Here is a 22,010-nt window from a genome sequence, read left to right as displayed (position 1 = left end):
ACACAAACGTTAGGTGCTGTGAAAGAGAGTAGTCTCCTAATGCGTGGCAGCAAGGATTCCCTAAGATCCCAGGTTATGAATCTTACCATCCAGCATTCATCTTTGCATAATAGATCTATAGATTAATTCAAATTTGATTTGTGAAGATAATTCAGCGTTGCATGTCTAGGTGCAAAAGTTTTTGGAATAGTGTTAGTGCACTACTGTTAATAATGAGAGTAATTTAAAAATAAAATAGATACAAACCAGGGATCTTAACCCTCCCAGCAGGAATAGTGGAGCAGTGAAGAGCACATTTGCCTAGTATGATTTCTGCTATTTTCTTCTTTCCACATACACGTGAATATAATAAATACAAATAGGTAAACTGCTTTTCTCATCTTTTTTCTCTCCCATGCCTTCATTTGCAGTCCTGACGGTCAGTGGCATGGTCAGGTGTGTACAAACTGCTGTGCAGCTTTTTCTTACCTCTGCCTTATTGTCCATGGAGTGATCTGCAGTGGAGCAGAGGCCACTGTATACTTTCTGGAGCTTGGGTGGTGGTTATAACAGGGCCCTTAGACTACTGCTGAGGTTGTTCTGTTTCTCTGCCTTCTTTCTTTCCAGAATTGTAAGAATTTTCATTTTTCTACACCTGTGAAGAAAACGTGTATTTAGTGAGCTTGTATATGGATCTAATAACATTCTTTATTGAATGGTAAGAATAAAATACAATTTGCTAATTGTTTTACAAGTTCAGGAGAAAATGAAGTGTATTTACTGCTTCGAATAAATGTTTTTATTAGTTAAAATTTCATGGTAGAACGACCCTGCAGTGTTACCAAAAAATTTCATGAATTTCCATAAAAGGAAAAAAAGCAATCTAAAAGCAACTTCTTCAAACCTATTTGTATAGATATACTTCGGTTGTTAAATAATGATTAGGCAAAGAATTGTGCATTAAATTTATGATGCTGTGAAGAACAAAGGAGACAATAACTGTTCTCTTTCAAAGCAGAAAATAGAAAGTAGCTGATATGCTAACAAGCTGTAGATGAAATAGCTAAATACAGGCATTTTTGTGATGTGAATTCTAAACAAATGGAACGTATTTTAGAGGTAGTTTTGTTTAGCTGTTCGTAAGCTCCTTTTCTCTAACAATTCTTTCCAGTTTTGACTTCTGTATTATATCTTCTTGTAAACATAGATTGGTTTTTAGATTGGAAATCTGCAACTTTTTCCCTGTTGGTAAGAGAATGCATTTATTTGGTGAAAGGTAATTCTGAAACAATACAACATTGAAGAGAATGATTGAATGGCTTTCCCATGACTGATAAGCTTTTAAAATTTTTGCTTTTTAGAGATAAAGAATTAATTTTCTTCCAGTTTTTTCTTGCTGCTTTTAACGTTTGTATGAATCAGGGTGTTTGTGTTCTTGTACTGCCAATGGTGACTTATTCAGCTTTGTCAGGATAGTAATCGATGGTAGTTTGAAGGATATTTCTCAACCACTTTTCTTGCACTTCATTCACCAGATACTTTGATCTTCATCTGTCCCTAGGACACATCATACTGCTGCAGCAGTGCAAAGTGGTGGTGCTTATAGTAAGACAGCTTACTCCTGTAACTCTGTGGTGGTTTATTTATACTTCACAGAATCAGTAGGTATGGAGCAGAAGAAGCAAAATTAGTGAAGGTTTTAGTCAACAGTGATGTAAAGATTCACAGAACTAATTTGAGAGCATTTTGATGATGTAAGGGCTATAGGTGGTTGCACGTTGGTACTTGTGGAGAGTAAGAGCCACAGAAATCATGAGCTGAACTAGTCAGGGCTATTACTTGTTTGCAAATACTGAACTGTTGACATATGACTCATACGTATATAAATGGATCAACTCCCCAGCTTTTTATTAATTAATCACATGGCTTAGGGACTGAACTTTGGATTTTCAGTGTCTGAATTGTAAGACATTGAAATTGAGAATACATTAAGTGTTTTGGGTTTTTGTAATCCTAATGCAGACTCTAGTGTCTAGACTTCTGCTAGGTTCAGCTAATGTACGTCTTTATTTCTCTTGTTAGAAAAAAAAACCCCTGAAACTTATTTTCATCTTCCAGTTTTCAGTGTTGCTTCCATTAAATTCAAGATAAACCTTTGTTCCCTCTTCTTTGCCAGGAAACACAAATTGACACATTCTCTCTACTCTTAACATTTACTGAAGATGTCCTAAAAATTCTAGCTCAATCTGCAATGCTTCTTGTCTAGATAACAATGAGTTACATTGTGTATGAAAACAAATTTCTCTGTTTAGTATGTCGATGGTTTGGTCCACCTGTCAGTTCTTCCCTCTTCCCTCTGTCTTGTGAAGCAGGCATTCCTTAGTCCAGCACAGCTCTCTTGAATGCTCTTTGAGATCTGGAGAGCCTCTGCTCCCTTCCCAGCCATGGCAATCTTCTCCTTATCTGCAACAAAGATGTAGGCAGATGCCTGCTCTGCACAGCCCGAATGGCAGGAGGTGGAGCACTCACAGCAGCTTCAGTGTTGTGCTACTATGCTATTGTGAACTGGTAGCAGAGTGGAGATATTTATGTTTTACACCATTTTGACACACCTTTTGCTCATCTTTTTTTTGCGTTTGTCTGTGAAAATGAAGCCCTCCCCTTGTTTTCCAGCGCAGAGAAATTAATGCTCCAACCTGTTACTTTGATGTTAATGCTGTTTTTGCCTACATTTTGTTATTATTCCATGTATGGTTGTTTTTTTTTTTTTGTACTGATAACCTAGCCCAAACTCTTGCTAATGGTCATAGTTTAGGACAAAATTAAATTCCTTGCTCTTGATAAAAGCAATATGTATGAAACTGATTTGTGTGTGTGTGTGTGTTACTTTATTGTTGGTTGTTCTCTGTGTGTAGTCAAAGATCTTGAAAGTAGATAGCAATATTAACAGTTCACAGAAGCCCTCCTTGATTTTACTCAAAAGTGACTTTTCTTTTTTACAGGAAAGTCGGGTTTTAAGGACAGTGCCTTTGCTAACAGCTTGTCTGCCTCCAGACAAATGTAAAATTTTGGTTGGTCGGCGTTTTAGTGAAGACAGGTGAGCAGGACTGCTTATGCATTTTTCTGGGTTGCTTTAAATTACAAAGGTATTTCTTCCAGTATCTTTATTAATAGCAAGCAGTGTTCTTAATTTTTGTTTCTAGTCTATACATTCACTTTTGGTGACTTTGATTCCCAGTAAAATAAGCCAGTAAAATTTGGTGTGATGGCCTGAAACATTTAATATATCTTCCTCTACTTTGTAGCTTTTACTGTCTCAGTATTTGTCAAGATTCTGTAGTGCAACACTTTCTCTCTCATAATGGGCTACTTTCCTTCCTTTTTCAGTTTTCTCTTTATGTGTACCATGTCACCAGTATTTCAAGTAGTAAGATGGCTCCTTCTTTCCTTGCTCTTTCAGTAAACTACAGTGCACTGAGTTTGTCAGGTCACTTCCTTCAGCTCCTGGTTCAAGCCTTCACTCTGCTACTCTTAGAAAGCTTTTTGCAATTAATTTCTGACCTGTTACTTGTGTTTCTTTCCATATTTACTTTGTTTGACAAACCACTTGATGCCATTCAAATACAAATAACATTTTGTGCTAATGTGTGTGACACTGTACTTAAGAAGGCAGCCCAGAGGTTAAAGCTTCTTAGAGAATGTATTTTCTTCAAATGCTTTTCCTTTTCTCTTATAATTAATTGCATGAAATCATAGCTCTCAGATCTTTTTTTTTTTCTTTTTTCTTTTTAGTACTCTGAGATTTTGGACAATATTCGTCTCCTAGGTAATGTCTTTCATCTTCATTAGATGGAGCTAAATCTTAGAAACCAGTTCTTGGAACAAATGCTAATGACATTTTACTACGTACATTTTAATAAATGCAAACAAAAATCATGAATACTGATGAAGGAAATTAATTCTAAAATTGAGTTTAATCTTTGGAGAAAACTTCTTGTAGAGTTCACTGAACAAAAACATCAGAAGGTGATTCAGAATGCTGCTCCCATGCCTTTGTGCTGCCCGTATAGTAAATAAAGTACGTTAGAAATATATTAATTTTCTATTAGTCTTCTATGATAATAACAATAATAATTATCTAAGAAGTTCCAGGCCACAGGGAGATTGTTCTCTCTTCCCATTAAACCTGAAAATGAAGCAGCTTTTCATACTGTTGTGTGCAGAGTGGAACACCATCAATGCAGTCTTGTTTCTAGTGAATATACTTAGAATTTTTTTTAGAAGTGATGATTACAGTTTTAAAGCTTCTTCAGGCTTGAATACTGAGATTTCCCTGACATAAAGGATCCTATTTAGGTCAGAATCACTTGTGAACATCTCAACCACCAGATAGTTTAAATAGACTCAGAATTATATTGTCCCTATGAGAAGGATGCTTTCTGCCACAAGACATTATAAAGATGGTGATTGAAATAAGTTTTCTTGAGATTAATTTGCATTTTGCAGATTTAATCTACAGTACTTCAAGGCTGTAAACCATTAGGAAGAATCTGCAGCATGCCTGCTTTGTGAGTGTGAGACTGCAGAAATTTGGAATGCTCATTCATTGAGTTCTTAGAATCACAGAATTGATGATGTCGGATTAAAGATACCCAGTCCAACTCCCCAGCAATGAGCAGCCACAGCTCCATCAGGTGCTCAGAACCCAGTCCAACCTGACCGTCTCCAAGGACGGGGCATCCACTTCTTCCTTAAATCCAATCCGAATCTCCTCTCTTGTAGTTTGAAACCATTTCCCCTAGTTCTATCGTGGCAGATGCTGCTAAAGAATCAGTCTTGTTCTTTCTTATAATTTTCCCTTTAGATATTGAAAGGCCACTATAACATCTCCCTAGAGCCTTCTCCCTGTTGAACAGCCCCAGTTCTCAGCCTGTCCTCATAGAATTTTATTCTCTTCATCCTGGGAAGCATATTCCATTTTTACAACATGCCATTTCTGCAGTTCTTTTGTTTTTCTTAGCTCTCTATTCAACTTTTCATTGTTTTATTCTATATTCCTTACTTTTAAGCAGCACTAGTTGCTGGAATATCTGGCAAAAATTTTGTATCAATGTAGTTTTGTACTTGTTAGCATCCTGTCAGGCTTCTTTCCCTGCTGTGGTGTGTTCTAGGAGTATGCATCTGCAGATATAGGTAGAAACTTCTCAGTGTTTACAGTGAATGAGAAGGGCTGTACTGATTCCTTTGCTAACAGGACTCTTAAAAAGTCAAAATATGAGCTGCACTGCTGCTGTCTATGGCATATTAAGCTGAACAGGTTTTTTTCTTTTTTTTTTTTTCCCTCTACATAACATCCATGCTTTGTAAGTAAGTTGTTAGTTGCTATTTAAGCTCCTTAATCACCCTTGCCCGACATGGATGTACACTTTGTTATTTTGAGTGAGGAAAAAAAATCATAAATGTATGCCTACTGTTTAAAGCCTTCCATTTGCTTCTTTTGAAGTTCTGCTTTGACTCTTACATTGTCTGCAGCTTCCACCAGAAATGTGTAGGTTGGAAGGGAATAGAAACAATTAAGTCTGAGTGCACTGGTCTTGCATGTAAACAGAGCCTACAGATAGAGGAATAATAAGAAGTGCACGTTGATGTAGAAGTAGTCTTCCTCTCTTTCAAAAGGTCAAGCATATTCCATGGAAACTGAAGTTTTCGCAATGACATGGCCAAGTAACATTCAGTGAAACACAAAAAGTTGATAGTCAGGGTTAGTCAGACCTGCCAAAACAGCATGGAGAACTCTGCTTAATTTCTACATTGCCAGTAATTTCAGTTATGATTATTCATTTCTGTTACAAGACTTTAGATTCATATTATTGCTGCAAAACACATGCATATGTGAATCACTTATAATGTGGACAAAATGCATTTTACTAATACATTTGACAAGGGACTGTTCTAACTCCCTGTACCTTAGGTTTTCAAATCTCATTGAATCTGTGAATTGAAAGCGTGGAAGTTAATTTATATTAATATCTCAATGTCTTATTCTGTGTTTATAAAATAAATGGATTTTTAACAGTTTGTAGTAATTGTAATGTAACTTAATCACTCGTATTGGGAATGCTAGGAAGATGTTTATATGACTTTTTAACTGTTGTATCCATTTTACTTTGCATATTTCCTGCTTAGAAGTACTGCTATGTCATAGTTGTAAGCTGCTCTTTGCTTCCCATCTTTTTTTCACAGAATAGTGTATTTTCTTACTGACTTGACACGTGTCATTCGTGTAGTTCTTCTTTTGGCTTGTCGGTATTCAAATTTACACTACATATCCATAACCATAGAATCACGGAGAACCATAGTATGGCTTAGGTTGGAAGAGACCTTAAAGCTCATCTAGTTCCAATCCCACTGCTGTTGGTAAGGTTGTCAGCCACTAGATCAGAGTGCCCAAGGGCCCCATCCAGCCTGGCCTTGAACACCTGTAGGTCCAACAGCTGTTCTGAGTGACCTCTTTCAGTGCCTCACCACCCTTTGAATAAAGAATTTCTGCATAACATCTAACCTAAATCTCCTCTCTTTTAGTTTAAAGCCATTGCCCCTTGTCCTGACATGATTGGACTACGTAAAAAATTGATCTTCCTCCTGCTCCCTTCATCTACAGGAAGGGTGCAATGAGGCCTTTCCTTTTCCAAGCCAAAGAAGCCCAGCTTCCTCAATCTTTCTTGATTGCAGAGCTGCTCCATCCCTCTGATCATCTGCATGGCCCTCCTCAGGGCCCACTCCAACATCTCCATGTCTTCATTACGTCTTGTGTCCCACTCCAACAGTTTATGTGTTTCTGTGCTGAGGGCATTATAGTTATGTAACTACACTGTGGTTTCCTACTGCAGTGTATTTCCCATGCTGCATTCTTTGGTGTAGAGGCTCTTCAGTTGGGCTATTGGCCACGTTACCTCCTTGGAGGAGCCCTCCCATGTGCAAACTTCCATGCAAACTGTGCAACCTTCTCCTCTGCCTTTCTTGGCAGGTTCATGTTAGAAATAAAAGATGTTTGTAGTTTTTTATTTGTGTTTCGATTCTTCAAGTTTTCTAGCAGCACAAATCCAGCACAAATCCCATTCTACTATCATTGCATCTGATTCTCTTACAAAACTCCTACTATTTTCACTAGCTACTATCTATCCAAATCCTTCATATTTGACCCTACCATTTATAGACAATTACTTACTTGATGGTATCTCAAATTCTTCAGTACTTCATAGGGTCAATTTCTGGTTTATAGTGCTTCATCAAAGACTATTTTTATTGTGTTTATATATCTGTTTTAATATTTCTCCTTACTGAAGTTATATATAATCTTTCAAACTTAATATTCTTTCAGATTTCTGCATGCTTCAGAATTCCTCTGAGTACTGCTAAGCAGTTTCTTCCTTTCTGCTATTACTCAGTCCTCAGATGGTTTCCAGTTTATCAGTGTTCAAGATGGCAATGATCAGTTTGATCAGTCTCAAAGTTAGTTTTCAGTTCTCCATTTGTACAGCTGACTTCTTAGACCACGATAGAATTTATTTTCTTTGCTCATCTTATTTTCTCCGTCTTCAGTTCCGCTAGTTCCAGTTAACAATTGGAATTTTCATTTGAATCAGCCCTGTGCATTTTGCAACCAACATTGTCACCACTCTTGTTTTATTTCTCAAAACAGGCTGATGTTTCTCCATTTATTTTACAGTTTTTTTCCTCAGTAATGATATACTGTGATAGTGTGGCTTTTATTTATGATTTTTTTTGGCTTTCCTCTGTTCTACAAAAGCTACTTGTTTTGCCCCTCCCTTTTTCTAGCTAGGATCTTTCATGTAGTAGCACTGTAGCATCTGATTTTTTTTTGCCCTAGAATCATCTTCTCTTTTACCCTTTCTTCACATATTTATTTTCATTTTAGTATATCTTCTTTGTTTTTAATATTTTTGCACTATTTACTTTCCATTCCTGTATTACCACATTGGCTTCAAAATTCTGTTCTCTGGTTTTCTGTGTTGATTTCACAAGTGATTGTCTCTTTTCTCTGCATCTGATTTTCTCTGATTATCTATAGTCGTGTCTTACCCAAATATGGAAACCTTGCAAATCTCTTTTGAAATACAGAGGTCATAATTTTCTGACATGTTCTGGTGACTGCTAAGCTTGAGATTAAAATTCTTGTCTTGACTTTCATGTGTTGCAACTATTATAGCGTGCTTTTCTTTGACCTTGACAAGTATAAGTCTTTTCCCATGAAGGCCTATTGAAAATCCTACAGACCAACTGTTTTCTCAGCTTATTGAACTACTTTGTCTTGATTGTTTGACAAGTCAGGATGCTATCTCCTGTTGTCAGACTGAAAACAAGCTTGTTGCTTTTACAGCTTTTCTTTGTCTGATGTCCTGTCATCTCATTCACTCTTGAGATTTGTCCTTGCACCTCTTTTTACCCAAAGACGTCAGTTTCCTTTTGATTATCTTTCAGATTTTGCCATAAATCTATTTAGACTTGTTTTAATTTTCCTGGAAACAATTGCCGAGGTAATTATCTTGGGCTTCATCCATCTTAAAAAATCTGTTTGCCATAAATTTTATGATGTGCATATAAAATCGTATCAAGCTCCTGTGTCATTAGTGATAGGACCAGGGGGAATGGCTTCAAGCTACGGCAGGGGAGATTCAGGCTGGACATGAGGAAGTATTACTTTTCAGAAAGGGTGGTCAGGCACTGGAATGGATGCCCAGGGAGGTGGTGGAGTCACCGAGCCTGGGGGTGTTCAAGGAAAGGCTGGATGTTGTGTTGAGGGACATGGTTTAGTGGGAGCTATTGGGAATAGGTGAACGGTTGGACTGGGTGATCTTTTAGGTCTTTTCCAACCTTGGTGGTTCTATGATTCTACGATTCTATAAAGTATTTGATGTTTCTGATCTCTGTTATTATCATAGGTTTCTTACTTCTTTCTTTAATCCGTTTTGCATCAGGTTTATTAATCCTTCAGTACGGGATTAGCTCACTTCAGTTTTGTTATTACAGTTTCTCTGAGGTCTAGTCTCAAAAGGTAATGGTTTTCATTGCTTGACTACTGCAAATTATTCCTTAAGAGTTTATATCTGCAGCTTGTGAATGCAGTTGTACTGTGTATGCATTTGCTATGCTAATTTACGAGGTAGATTTTTTTCCATATATCTTGTTTGAGGGTTTCTAAGTATGTTAGTGTGTGATTGCATATGCAACAATGGGCGTTTCCTGAACCAGATCTGATCATGGTCATAGTATCATGGAACACTAAATGTCTATCCTTCTCTTTCTCCCTCTATTTCACTAGCTAAAATTGTTTTTGAACATTTTATCTCCTTAATAACAAGAGGTGTTCAAAAGATGCCGCTTGGAAATTTTTTTGCTGGATTTTTTGAAGAATAGCCTATAAGGAAGGGCATAGGCTGTTTGTCCAGTGTCCCAACAGTCCTACTTGGGAATGACAAGCAGTAACTTTAAGTGGACGTAAACATCTTCAGGTGAAGCCCATTTCTTCTACGTAACATTTGCTCTGAGAAATCTCTGGAAAAGAAAGATTATCAGACTCCAAGTGGATTGGTAAGGTTGCATGATAGCAATGATTAAGGAGGTAAAATAGATCTGTGCTGATGCACTTGAAGGAAAGACCAAATCCTAAAGTCTCCTCTCTGAAATATGTTCAGTAATAAGTTAGCTTTACAAGATGTAAATTTCATGCCCTGCCCATACAGAGAAAACATATATATAAACTGCCATGTTACTAGTGCTTTTGGATTTTATTTAGTACTTTGTCACACTTTGGGAGGAGTGATTTTGACCTGTTCTTTTTTTGTTTGTTTACAAGTGCTAGTCTCCTTCTCTACCTGCAAATAGTCATTTTTCTGTAGTTTGCAAATTCTGTGTACTGTGATAAAATTATATACTGCAATGAATGATCAATAACAGGAAAGCCAATTCAGATCTCTGCCTCCACCACCTTGTTGTTAATGAGATGGAGCAATTGCATGGTTATTTACACTGCTCTCAGAAATCAAGCTGCAGGTATGTTCTGTACTGTGTAGGGGCTTTCTCTGCTACAGTGCAGTAATTGGGGTAGAAATGAATTGGGCCTCTTCACACAGTATTGAAATGATAAGACACAACTTATTTCTGTCAATTTTATAAAGCTGCTTCTGTTAATTACATGCTGTAGATATGGTACGTTTTCATGCTTGTTGACAAATAGTAATGCTCTTGCAGAATCAAACAGAAGCTAATGAAGGCTTACCACTTATCAAATAATTTAAAGGCTATTTGTAAGACATTCAAGTAGACTTTTTTCATGTGCTTCGGTGCATCTGTTTACTAAACTAGATTTTCAGCTTCTTTTCTTTATCTGAATCGTCAGGTAGGCACAGCTAGAGACTTCTATTTATTGCCTGTTTACTTCTGAAACTGTACTTGACCATATCAAATTTCAGATTCCTCAGTCTAGTTTGGATAACATTTTTTCTAGCTATTTTGCCTTGAATGCTGCAAGCCCTCAGCTTGGCAGTGAGTACACAGCTGTTCCACTCTGCTGCTCCTTCCCCTTCGCCCTCTTGCCCCGCTCTACCACAAGCTCTCCATGGGCTGCAGCTCATGAACACAATGACCAGTGCCCATGTCTCTCCAGCTTTATGGCAATGATGCAATGGTCCTTGTTAACCTTCACAGAATGATTCCTCTGGGCCTATCCCCCAAAAACTTTGTGAATTTGGGGTGACATTTGAACTGAACTTTTTTTTTTCATAATGAATAAAATCAGAAGTTATCTAGCACTAGTAGTATTTCATTTGTTTCATTTGGAAAATCATTTGTCACAGACTCTTCATATGAATAATAAAGTAAATTGCATTAACCCAGGTTACAAATGAGAAAGATGAAAAACTGAGAATCTTTTTTTGTGGGTGCCATTTGTTTAAAGGGATGTGGCATTCCTAAGTGTATTAATTGTGGCTGCCATTTAAAATATGTGCTTTTCTTCCTGGGCTTCAGTTCCAAATTTGATTGGATATTTTTGCTGTATTGAGAAGCTGTGCTGTGAGTAGCGTGTACAATTTTCTGCTTTGTTTTCTGGTCATACTTTGGGCTAGAGTTAAGGTATGATATGACCCTTTCCTATTGCTCCAGAACTGTAGGTTGAGAATTTTTCTCTGGTGCCTTCTGTTTCAGTTTTGTCCTGCTTCTCACCAAAACAAGTGCTTTGAAGAAGTACTGGCTTTTAAAGCATATATGCTTAACATGGTAAAATATAGCTAACAAGCAATGCAGGTATTACAGAAAAATACTTAACAAACATTTTACCTTTTAGCCTTTTGGAGGGGGGTTGGGTGAGAAACCTTGTTACGGAAATTAGGGTATTTAGAAATGCTCACGGGTGGCTGGATTGTGTTACACCAAAGACATCTTGAAACTGTAAAACACTTGGAAAAGTCTGCTAGCATTACTGCAGTTTGTTTGGCTGCCTTTCTAACCTATTCCCACATACTGCTTGAGAGAGAATTAGACTTTGGTCTGTGTGTGTTATGCAGAAGGGAATGATTTGGTTTATGGTTACAGCATCTAGTAATATCAGGTACTGCTCTGTGAGATACAAAGTAGGTTCCTCCGTGGTTAATTGATAATACTCTTTGTTTTTTTTGTTAGGAAAACCATATATTAGCTCACTTTTAAACTTGAAGCTACATAAATCATAGAATATTTTGTTAAGTTTTAGGTTATGTTGTGAACCATAGAGAGAAAGAGGATACTGCATGCAGGCTAAAAGAAAGAAGGTCTCCATCAGTAGAATACAGAAACCTGTTTTTTTGTGTGTGTGTTGGGGTGGTTTGTGTGGTTTGGCTATGAAATTATTTTGTTTACAAAATTGCTCTGTATTTGAGCAAACTGGTAGTGAGGTTCACAACTGAAAAGCTTGCCAAGGTGATGGCTCTGATTTCCATTCCTTGACAGGACAATACCTTTGGGTGTGATTCCATTCATTGTCAAAAATAATCCACCAGTGTTACCACACAGGACAGGAGAGATGACAATTAGATAGAATGTTCTCATAGGGTACGTGTTGTGGGTACTGTTAGGTTTGAGGGATTGAGTCCAAATTATTCAGCTCTCTCTTGATGCATAGAGCTTTCCGTCAGTTAAAGCTATGCTTTGTACAAAAACTCATCTGTCTTTTTAGGCTGGTGAAGGGAGGAAGGAAATCATTTCTTCTGATTAGGTTCCTATCCTCTGTGTTGGTATGATTTTCTTTTCAGTGTTTAAATGGATATTCTTCATTTAGCTGAATAAATATCAAGAATATTTGTAAGTAATAAATAAGATTTTTATGTGGATGTGTCGATTTTCTGTTCTTACGGTGTTTGTAGTGTAAATTAGTAGTAAATACCATGATGGTGCATTTTAATGAAAAATGAAAGCAAAACTCATGTTTTAGTAATTATCTTCATATCTTCCATACTGCTTCTGCATAATAGAACAAGAATTGAAAACATTTCAGAAATAAGGAAAATGGTAAATAAAAAAGTATCTTTTTAAGGTGAGAGAGGTATATAACACTAGTTAGAAAATCACTTTTCTGATTTGATTAACAGGAAGAACATATCCAGATTACAATAGCAACTAAAAAAAGAAAAAGTGGTGTATCTTTTATGGAAACATCAGATTTTTATTTTTCTCTTGTTCTTCAGTATTGATCCTGAGGAACAGTTTCTTAGTGTACAGGCTATGGAGGCTTGCCTTTATTTTTATTCATTTAACTACCTTATGTGAATTACGTTGATCAATATTCCTTTAGACTTCCAAGTGCAGGAGTATGGAAATGACTAAAGTCCCTTGTTTGTGACCAAATTATGAGAAAAAACAGAGGTTTCTATTATCTTAATGGTTTTCACCTGACATTACATTAGCATGTATTCTATAATGTGACTACTAATGCAACTAATGGCTGTGTTGGATTTTTGTTTGTTTCATTTGTAATGCTTGCTGTTGGCATTGGCAATGTTTAATAAATCCCCTTGAACTGCAACTACTTACAGACATTAGAATTTTTTAAAAAATGCATATAGAAGTATAATAAAAATGTTTATGGTAGTAAGACTAGATTGTAATGAGATAAAAGTGTTTAATTTGCACATCTCAAGACCATGCATCCCAGAAATAGTGAAACATGACTTATCTTAAGTATGGCCATATAAAATCTCCTATGACAGTTGGGTACACTTCAGATACAGATCAGAGATCTGAATGTTTCTGCTCAGCAGAGATTTTTGTCAGAGTAAATGGGTTTACTTGGGCCTGCAATGCCTGTTGCATACCAAAACTAAGGCTGAATGGTGATTTCCATGAGAAGCATGTACTGCAAGTATTTCTCTTACAATTTTAAGACCGTAGTTTTACCTTAAAAGCCTTTTTTTTTCCTAGTATCACAACATCTTCTTGAACTTTACATTAGCAGATTAACACGGAAAGACAAAGAAAACTTAAGACAATTTGATATACTTTTAGAAAGTGATGATCTTGAGATTGGTTTAATTTGTAATTATTGTAAAAATACGTTGACTGGAATGAATTGGAATGCCGTAACTTTAAATAATAAAAAAGTTACTTTACTCATGAATTTCAGCGTATTCGAAACTCCACAAACTGCTGATGAAATCTCAAAAGCTAGTGACGTACAGAAATACAAAAAGCACAGTGCCAGCAGTGAATGTATGGAGGATCATCACGCATACACACAAGGTGCTTTTCCAGCATGGCTTCATTGCTTAAAACCAGTAAGTTTAAGAACAAATTAAAGGAAAGACCAACTTTGGCACTGGATATTTATTACATTCAACTGTAAATTTGGAGAAGTAGGGCTGGGAAGTTGCTGAGGATGCTGCTGTTACACACTTGTGGAAGTGAAATATAGATATATATGTTATCAGTACAGTTGAATACTGGAGCATCTGCAGAAATCTCTGGGTCTCTTTTCTTTCAGCGTGTGAACTTAGCCTCGTTACAATTAGAAAGCCTTTGAGATTTTTTTTCTGTCGAATTTGGGCCTTTATTTCTGCAGTGACACTTATTTCTTCTACTGTCCTCTGTAGACATGGAGAAAAGATTATTTTCTTCCTCTTGTGCTTTTGGGGAGTATTTACTAGGTAATACTTTGGCCTTTTCTGTAAAGTTTACAACCTCTGCTTATGTAGTTTATCTGTGAAGGCGTTGATCCTTCTTGCTCTTCTTGTTCACAGACCTTTACCAGCTTTTGCCATGTGATTTTTTTGCACAGAAAGGACACAGTGTTTTACCTGCAGTGGAGGACTTTGTGATATGGCCTATTCCTGAGGCAGAGCTGATTTATTTACTGATGCCTACTGTGCTACCCACGTGATTCCATTGAAAAGGACGACTATGGAATTCATTTTTTGAAGTTTACTTATTGCTGATTTTATTCACTGTTTTTTTGTTTCTGAGTTGCAGACCAATGTGTTTTTTTTCCCTCTGCTTTTAATTAACTTTTTTGCTTTTTTACCTAAATTTGATGTTACCTGTTTAGACGTATGCTATATTATCTGGTAAGTGTTCCCTGTCTCTTAATTCATGTTTTTGCTTCATGTAGATTTCACCTTTGTGAAGTGTAGGAGTGTTCTCATTGTGTTTCTTTTTCATCCTTTGATGAATAAGACTACTTGAATAGTAGTGCTATAGTAATAGTACTACTTGAATAGCAATTCTTGAGCATCTTTATTTCATCCTGCCTTCAGGCTTCACGTTAGTCTCTTTCACCGGCTCTGTGAATATCTTTCCTTCTATTTGATTTTGTTTTATTTTCATTCTGTTGCTCTTTTTTTTTGAAAAACGTGTTGGAGAGTGTGTAGTAGATTCAGCAATGTAGAAATGATTAGGAAAGAAATTCCAAGTTGTCTGAAGGTTTTCATGATGCTTTGTATGCCCTCACTTTATTCTTCTAATTTTAGAAACGAGTTCTCATTTTCATTCAGTTAGGAGTTACTACCTTCTTTTACAGACTCTTTAAAAATGCGAGGGAGGAGCAACAGTTCAAGAATTTTCTTTCATATATAGCAACATTTCTTTTCTTTTTCCCCCTGATTGATAGGGTTTTAAATTCTTTAAAAAATCAGCCTCTGATCTGTAGGAAGAGAAATACTTCTTGTTTAGAAATTAAGCTTTCTAGCCTTTTCTTCAGATTTGGTAGCTTCAAAGAGTCTGCCATCAGCCTGTTAGCTCTTCTGATTGAAGTGGAAGATAAAATTTAAGTCCCCATTAATTCTCTGAAGTTAGTTATGCCTCACATTAAGGAAGGTTTCATCAAAATTGCTACTGAAATATCGGTTTGTGGTAGCAGTGGTAGTGAGAAGACAGTTGGACTAGATGACCTTACAGGTCATTTCCAACCTGTGATTCTATGATTCTGTGATCTAGGATAAAAGGTGTTTTATATGTTTTAGCTTTGTCTACCACGCTAGCCAGCAGCTCCATTGCACACTACCCTTTTTTCCTCTGCCAGTCTAACCTCCTGGGCTAATTGTGGAGCACTCCACCATGCCCAGCCTTATCGTTGTCTCTGAGATGTTTGCTGGTAGTAGGCTATCATCATGTTCAAGTCTTGGCAGTGTTGATGTCCTGAACAAGGCTGGGAAGTGACAATTGCAGGAGGAAATTTTTGAATTGTTCTGGAAATAAGCTACCAGGCTTCTTAAAGAAAGCTTCACTGTCGAGCATGGTCCCTCTATCTTCCTTATAACTGCACAAACATTCCCATTCTTCATCTACACTGCCAAAGGTACGTGACTTCATGGCAGACATAAAAGTCATTGTAAAAGCTCTTAAGTTCTGTATATCAAAAGATATAGAATCATAGAATCACAGAATCACCAAGGTTGGAAAAGACCTAAAAGATCATCCAGTCCAACCATTCACCTATTCCCAATAGCTCCCACTAAACCATGTCCCTCAACACAACATCCAGCCTTTCCTTCAACACCCCCAGGCTCGGTGACTCCACCACCTCCCTGGGCATCCATTGCAGTGCCTGACCACCCTTTCTGAAAAGTAATACTTCCTCATGTCCAGCCTGAATCTCCCCTGCCGTAGCTTGAAGCCATTCCCCCTGGTCCTATCACTGATGACACGAGAGAAGAGGCCGACCCCCAGCTCACTACAGCCTCCCTTCAGGAAGTTATAGAGAGCAATGAGGTCTCCCCTGAGCTCCTCTTCTCCAGGCTGAACAACCCCAGCTCCTTCAGCCTCTCCTCATCAGCCCTGTGTTCCAGACCCCTCACCAGCTTTGTTGCCCTCCTTTGAACACGTTCCAGGGCCTCAATATCTTTCTTGCAGTGAAACAAAAGCAAGAAGACCCAGTTTCTGGCTGTAAGCAGCTGCTGTGTGATATTCTTCCTTCAAAAACGCAGCTATTTCTTAAGAGCTTGGGCTAGTTTACCTGGGGTCTCTGCTCATGGTTTTCCTGACTTTCTCCATGCTCCCATCTGTGTTTCCTTTGGGTTTCATTCCCCCACGTTTGCAATTTTGGTTGAACTACAAAATTATGTTCATGAATTTAACTAAAATAATTTAGAATTAAATGCAAAAAAAAACAAAATTCAACCAATGAAACAAAAACAAGCAAAAACAAAACAAAAAGCCCACCCCAAAGTAAAGAGTACACAGAAAACGTAGCTATGGACCTGGCTTTAGTGAGTCTTACCCAACTCCTCCTAGCTTTTGCCAGTTTCAAACACTTGGAATCAGGCACGTCTCCCTAAGAATTTGCAGAAGTATATTACCATTTGTAGCTTAGCACTGACCTACTTCTTTTGTGGCTCTGAGGAGACTTGCAAAGCTGGCAGATATCCTTTAACATCTCTAGAGATCCTTCGGTATTATCAGAATCATCATGAATATAAACATCAACATTTAATGAAGTTATCTCTTATGTTTTTAATAAGCCATAGCATTTGTCTCACAATGGAATAAATGAATAGTATTCAAAATGAAATCAGTATGAAATCAGTATTTTAAAGTAGGACTATGTGCAGGTTTTTTTTTTCAGAAATAAGGCTGAAGATTACATCTAATTCCTAGATTTTTTTTTCACGTCTTTGTAAATTTAAGCATGCAAGACAAAACTTGTGTAGAAAAAAAAAGTTGTGCCTTGACTGTGGATAAGGTTTTCAAAAGAGGTTTTCATTAAGCAAAAGCTCTATTTCAGCGTTGCAGTGAAATTGCTTATTTTTTGCAATTATTTCCTGTAAGCTTCCTTTGAAAACATTTGACACTAGTAGAGAAAATCCTTTCATACCACAACATATAGCAGCACTTCATAAATACTGTGTAATTAAATAGAGTGTATTACAGTGTTTACCAAAGCAAACTCATTAGAAGCAAATTATTGTTCAGGTGCTGTGAAAACAGATATTCTTCATATGTGTGAAAGCTGCTCTGAAAGTAATGCCTCTTCTTTTATTATGCTGGGGAAATGTCAAAGGCAGATGTTGGTGGTACAGCAGTAGAGGTTGAACCTTCCCACTTGTATTCCTTTACATTTTGTTGCTGTGTGACAGATGGCAGCAGGTACTGTTTGTGTGAACTATAACCTGGAAAAGGTTGCATGTATTTCTGAGAAACTGTTAACATGAAAGCTAAATAGCTCTAAATAGTTCTCTGTATGTGCTGATTGTCATTCAAGGACGAAATCAGTTGATAGTTGAAGTCAGTGATAGCTCTTTGAAGATACCAGTGCATCAGAAAGCTGTTGTTTTCCTGTGAATTGCATTGCAAAGACTCAGACTTCAGACGTAATGTTTGCATTTCCTCTTGTGTAGTTTTCTTAAAGGGGCTTTTCACTGGGTGTTCCTTTTTGCTTCTAGGAATCATAGAGTCATAGAATCCTTAAGAGTTGGAAGTGACCTTTAAACGTTATCTGATCTGACCCCCTTGCAGTGAACAAGGACACCTACAGCTAGATCAAGTTGCCCAAAGCCCTGTCCAGCCTGACCTTGAATATCTCCAGGGACTGGGTATCCACCACACCTCTAGGCAGCCTGTTCTGGTGTCTCACCACCCTCACTGTAAAATAATTTTTCCTTATGTCCAACCTAAATCACCCCTTTTGAAGTTTGAAACCATTTCCCCTTGTCCTGTCACCACAGGCCCTGCTAAAGAGTCTGTCCCATTCTTTCTTACAGCTCCCCTTTAGATACTGACAGGCTGCTCCTAGGTCTCCTCACAGCCTTCTCTTCTTCATGCTACACAGCCCCAGCTCTCTAACTCTGTCCTCGTAGGGGAGGTGTTCTATCCCTCATTTTTGTGGCCCTCCTCTGGATGCACTCTAACAGGTCCATGTCTCTCCTGTACTGAGGACTCCACGTCTGGACACAGTGCTCCAGGTGAGATCTCACCAGAGCAGAGCAGAGGAGCACGATCGCCTCCCTTATCCTGCTGTCCACACTTCTTTTGATGCAGCCCAAAATATGTTTGGCTTTCATGGTTCTGAGGGCTTTCTCATGTCCAGCTTCCCATCCGCCAGTATGCTCAAGTCCGTTTCAGCAGAGCTGTGCTTAGTTCTTTCATCCCCTGGATTGTATTCGTAATGGAGGTGCAGGACCTTGCAATTGGCTTTGTTGAACCTCATGAGGTTCTCCTGGGCCCACTGCTCAGCCTCTCTAGGTCTGTCTGGATGGCATCCTGTCCCTTGGGCATGTCGACTGCACCCCACAGTTTGGGGTGTCATCTACAAACGTGCTGAGGGTGCACACAACCCCACTGTGGATGACAGCAATGAAGATACTGAATAGTATCAGTCACAGCACTGATCCCTGGGGACATTACCCATCACTGATCTCCATCCAGACATTGAGCCATTGACCACCACTCTCTGGATTCAATTCTGCAGCAGGTTCTTTGTCCTTTGAACAGTCTACTATCAAATCCAAATCTTTGCAATTAGGACAGACGGATGTTGTTGGGTGCCATATCAAAGGCCTTGCTGAAGTCCAGGTAGATGACGTCGGTGGCACTTCCCTTGTCTATTGATGCAGTTACACTATCATAGAAGGTTGGTTAAAGAGGATTTACCCTTGGTAAAGCCACGCTGGTTCTCCTGTAACACCTCACTCTCTTCCATGTGCCTTAGCATTGCTTCCAGGCAGATCTGTTCCACGATGTTTCCTGGCATAGAAGTGAGACTGACAGGTCAATAGTTCCCAGCGTCATTCTTTCACTGTTCTTAAAAATAAGTGTGATGGTACCTTTTTTCCAGTCACCAGGGACTTCACCTGATTGCCGTAACTTTTCAAACATCATTGAGGGTGTCTTGGTGACAGCATCAGGCAGTTCCATCAGGACTCTGGGGTGCATCTCATCAGTAGCTGTAGACTTGTGGATGTTCAGGTTCCTTGGGTCGTTGCAAACCTGATCATCTTGGATTTCTGTGTTTTTTAGCATTCTGAAATGCTTTACTTACTTGACATTCATTTCTTTACTGCATTTTCATACTTCTAATGATGTAAGTTTCTTAGAACATTTCTTAGATTAGTACTAAACTATATATCCACATGGCTTTTAAACAGTTTGTTGGGGAAAATAAGAAATTCTTCAAGTAAAGTCAAAGTATGTAACAGGTGTGCCCTATGTGAAAGAAGAAGTTGTTAAGTTTACCCATGCACTGAGTTTTGTGCATTTGTACACAGTGCCTTCTTTTTAGCACTTGCTTAAAAGGAAAACATGACTTCCAGTGCTGCAGAATGATTATGGTTTTGCATTAGTATTAAGAGAAAATTTGCATTTTCTCCTGCCTTCAAGGCTAAACGCCCATTTCAAAGACTTTTTTATTTTAACTACCTACGAGTTTTTAATTATTGGAAAGCTCTCCCAACCCTCAATTAAAGTACTTAGCACTTCTGAGGGTTTGGGCTCTCAGGACAAACATCTGAAATTAGTGAACAATTTTGTAGATTTAAGCCTTGAGTACAGTGTAGCCTGTAGTGAGATACCCCTTGGCTCTGATTTTGTGTAGCATGATTTTTCCTTAAACTAAAATGATAATGGAAGTTAGGTTAAAAAAAAAAAAATGATGGGCAGGTAAATTTTCATGTCATTCTATTTGGCACAGACTTATCTTACATATTTCTTGCCTCCGTTTACACTTCTTATACTGTTTGCTTTGTAAGTAAATATTGCTACTCTTTTTATAGTAAATATTCTCTTCAGTAATTAACTATGTATTGTTAAATCAACCTCGATTGTTTGCTTGGGAACTGAGAATGGTCAAATATTGGTATAATGGCTCTGAACACATTGGTACCCTGAATTCATTTCCTCTTTCATTTCTGGTCTTAAGCTCAGGATCTCAATGTGCTAGACAGTGCAATTGCATCGAAACCTCATACTGATAAAAACCTGTTTTCACGTATGTCCCCAGAGATTGATAATGGGTTGCACAGGTTCTGAAGTGCACCGGCTATATAGCAACTCAAAAATCATTATTAAGCATTGCTAGCATTTTCTCAGATTGTCCCTTATCATCTATTCTTTCTTCCTAGGTGTTTTTTAAGATGTCCAATGTGATACTTTAATAATAATGCTGCTCATAGATTTTATAAACTAACTTATAGTAGTGGCTTGCAAAAACTCCAGGAATTTCTGTGTATATTAACACTTACAGGGAATAGCTTGGAATTCCTGATTCTGTTGCTATGTTTACAGGAAGGAAAAAGACAGTGTATATATTTTGGGACGGTAGCAAGAGAAATAGTAATAAATAAAATTGAAATGGTGAAATTCTCAAAAATTTCCTGTAGGCATAAATCAGGATTGCTGTTATTCCTTATATATACAAGATTGAAAATGAGGAAACTGTAACAATTCTGTATTTAGCTCTTGAACAAATTTTGCACGAATACATATATTAAATTCTAGTAAACAGTTCATAACATCTTGGGTTCAAATATGCTATGAAGGAAATTCTCAGACTTGAAGTATTGGAAAATGTTCCTGACAAATTATTTCATTAATGTTTTCTGTGTTTTTTTTTTTTTTTTCCTGTGGCTTTTTTTTTCCTTCCTCCTAAAGAGCTGAAGGGAGGGGTCAATACTTAGAATGGTTTGGGTTGGAAGGGACCTTTAAGATCACCTCGTTCCAATCCCCGCTGTAGGCAAGGACACCTCCCTGTAGACCAGGTTGCTCACAGCTCCATCCAGGGAGGGAACATCCACAGCTCCTCTGGGCAACCTGTTCCAGTGTCTTACCATCCTCACAGTAAAGAATTTCTTCCTAATATCTAGTCTAAATCAACTTTCTTGCAGTTTAAAGCAATTTCCCCTCATCCTGTCACTACATGCCCTTATAAGAAGTCCCTCCCCAGCTTTCCTCTAGGCCCCCTTCAGGTACTGGAAGGCTGCTAGAGGGTCTCCTTGGAGCCTTCACGTCTCCAGACTGAAGAGCCCCAGCTCCCTCCGCCTGTCCTCACAGGGACTCCAGCCCTCTGATCATCTTCATGGCCCTCGTCTGGGCCTGCTCCAAGCAGCTTTGTGTCCTTGTGCTGCATGCTCCAGAACTGGGCACAGTACTCCAACACTTTTTCTTGAAGTGCTGGAAAGAGAGATTAGTAACTAAGTGCAGGACCTTTTGTAAAAACTCAAATGAACTTTGGAGGAGACTAATTGGATTAAGCGATATAGAATACATGGAAGTACATATTTGCCATGGACACTTGTAGTAATTATTGTGTTCTTCTGTGTGTGCGTTGAAGGTATCCTGAGCTAGCTGCTGTATGCAGAAATCCCAGTACTCTCATTTTGTATCCTGGAGCTGAAGCTACCAATTTGGAAGAAGTCACTGTGATGTCTTCTAGCCCACCAGTTATGATCATCATTGATGGAACTTGGAGCCAGGCTAAAGATATATTTTACAAAAATTCTCTCTTCCGATTTCCCAGGCAGGTAAGTTATAATATGTAAATTAAAGATATGTGTATA

General features: G+C 38.0%; 1 protein-coding gene across 1 annotated transcript in view; it reads left to right on the top strand.

Annotated features, from left to right (window-relative positions):
- Positions 1 to 22,010, top strand: part of DTWD2 (DTW domain containing 2) — a 63,938-nt gene that overhangs the window by 17,294 nt on the left and 24,634 nt on the right. The window contains exons 3-4 of the mRNA XM_052701363.1: positions 2,982 to 3,076; positions 21,785 to 21,974. Coding sequence (XP_052557323.1) covers positions 2,982 to 3,076; positions 21,785 to 21,974 — 285 coding nt within the window. The remainder of the gene's footprint in view (positions 1 to 2,981; positions 3,077 to 21,784; positions 21,975 to 22,010) is intronic.

The sequence above is a fragment of the Tympanuchus pallidicinctus genome, unplaced genomic scaffold, assembly GCF_026119805.1.
Source record: "Tympanuchus pallidicinctus isolate F22 unplaced genomic scaffold, pur_lepc_1.0 scaffold4, whole genome shotgun sequence".
Classification (NCBI taxonomy): Eukaryota; Metazoa; Chordata; class Aves; order Galliformes; family Phasianidae; genus Tympanuchus; species Tympanuchus pallidicinctus.
The sequence above is the reverse complement of the archived record's forward strand: the minus strand, read 5'-3'. Positions and strand labels throughout refer to the sequence as shown.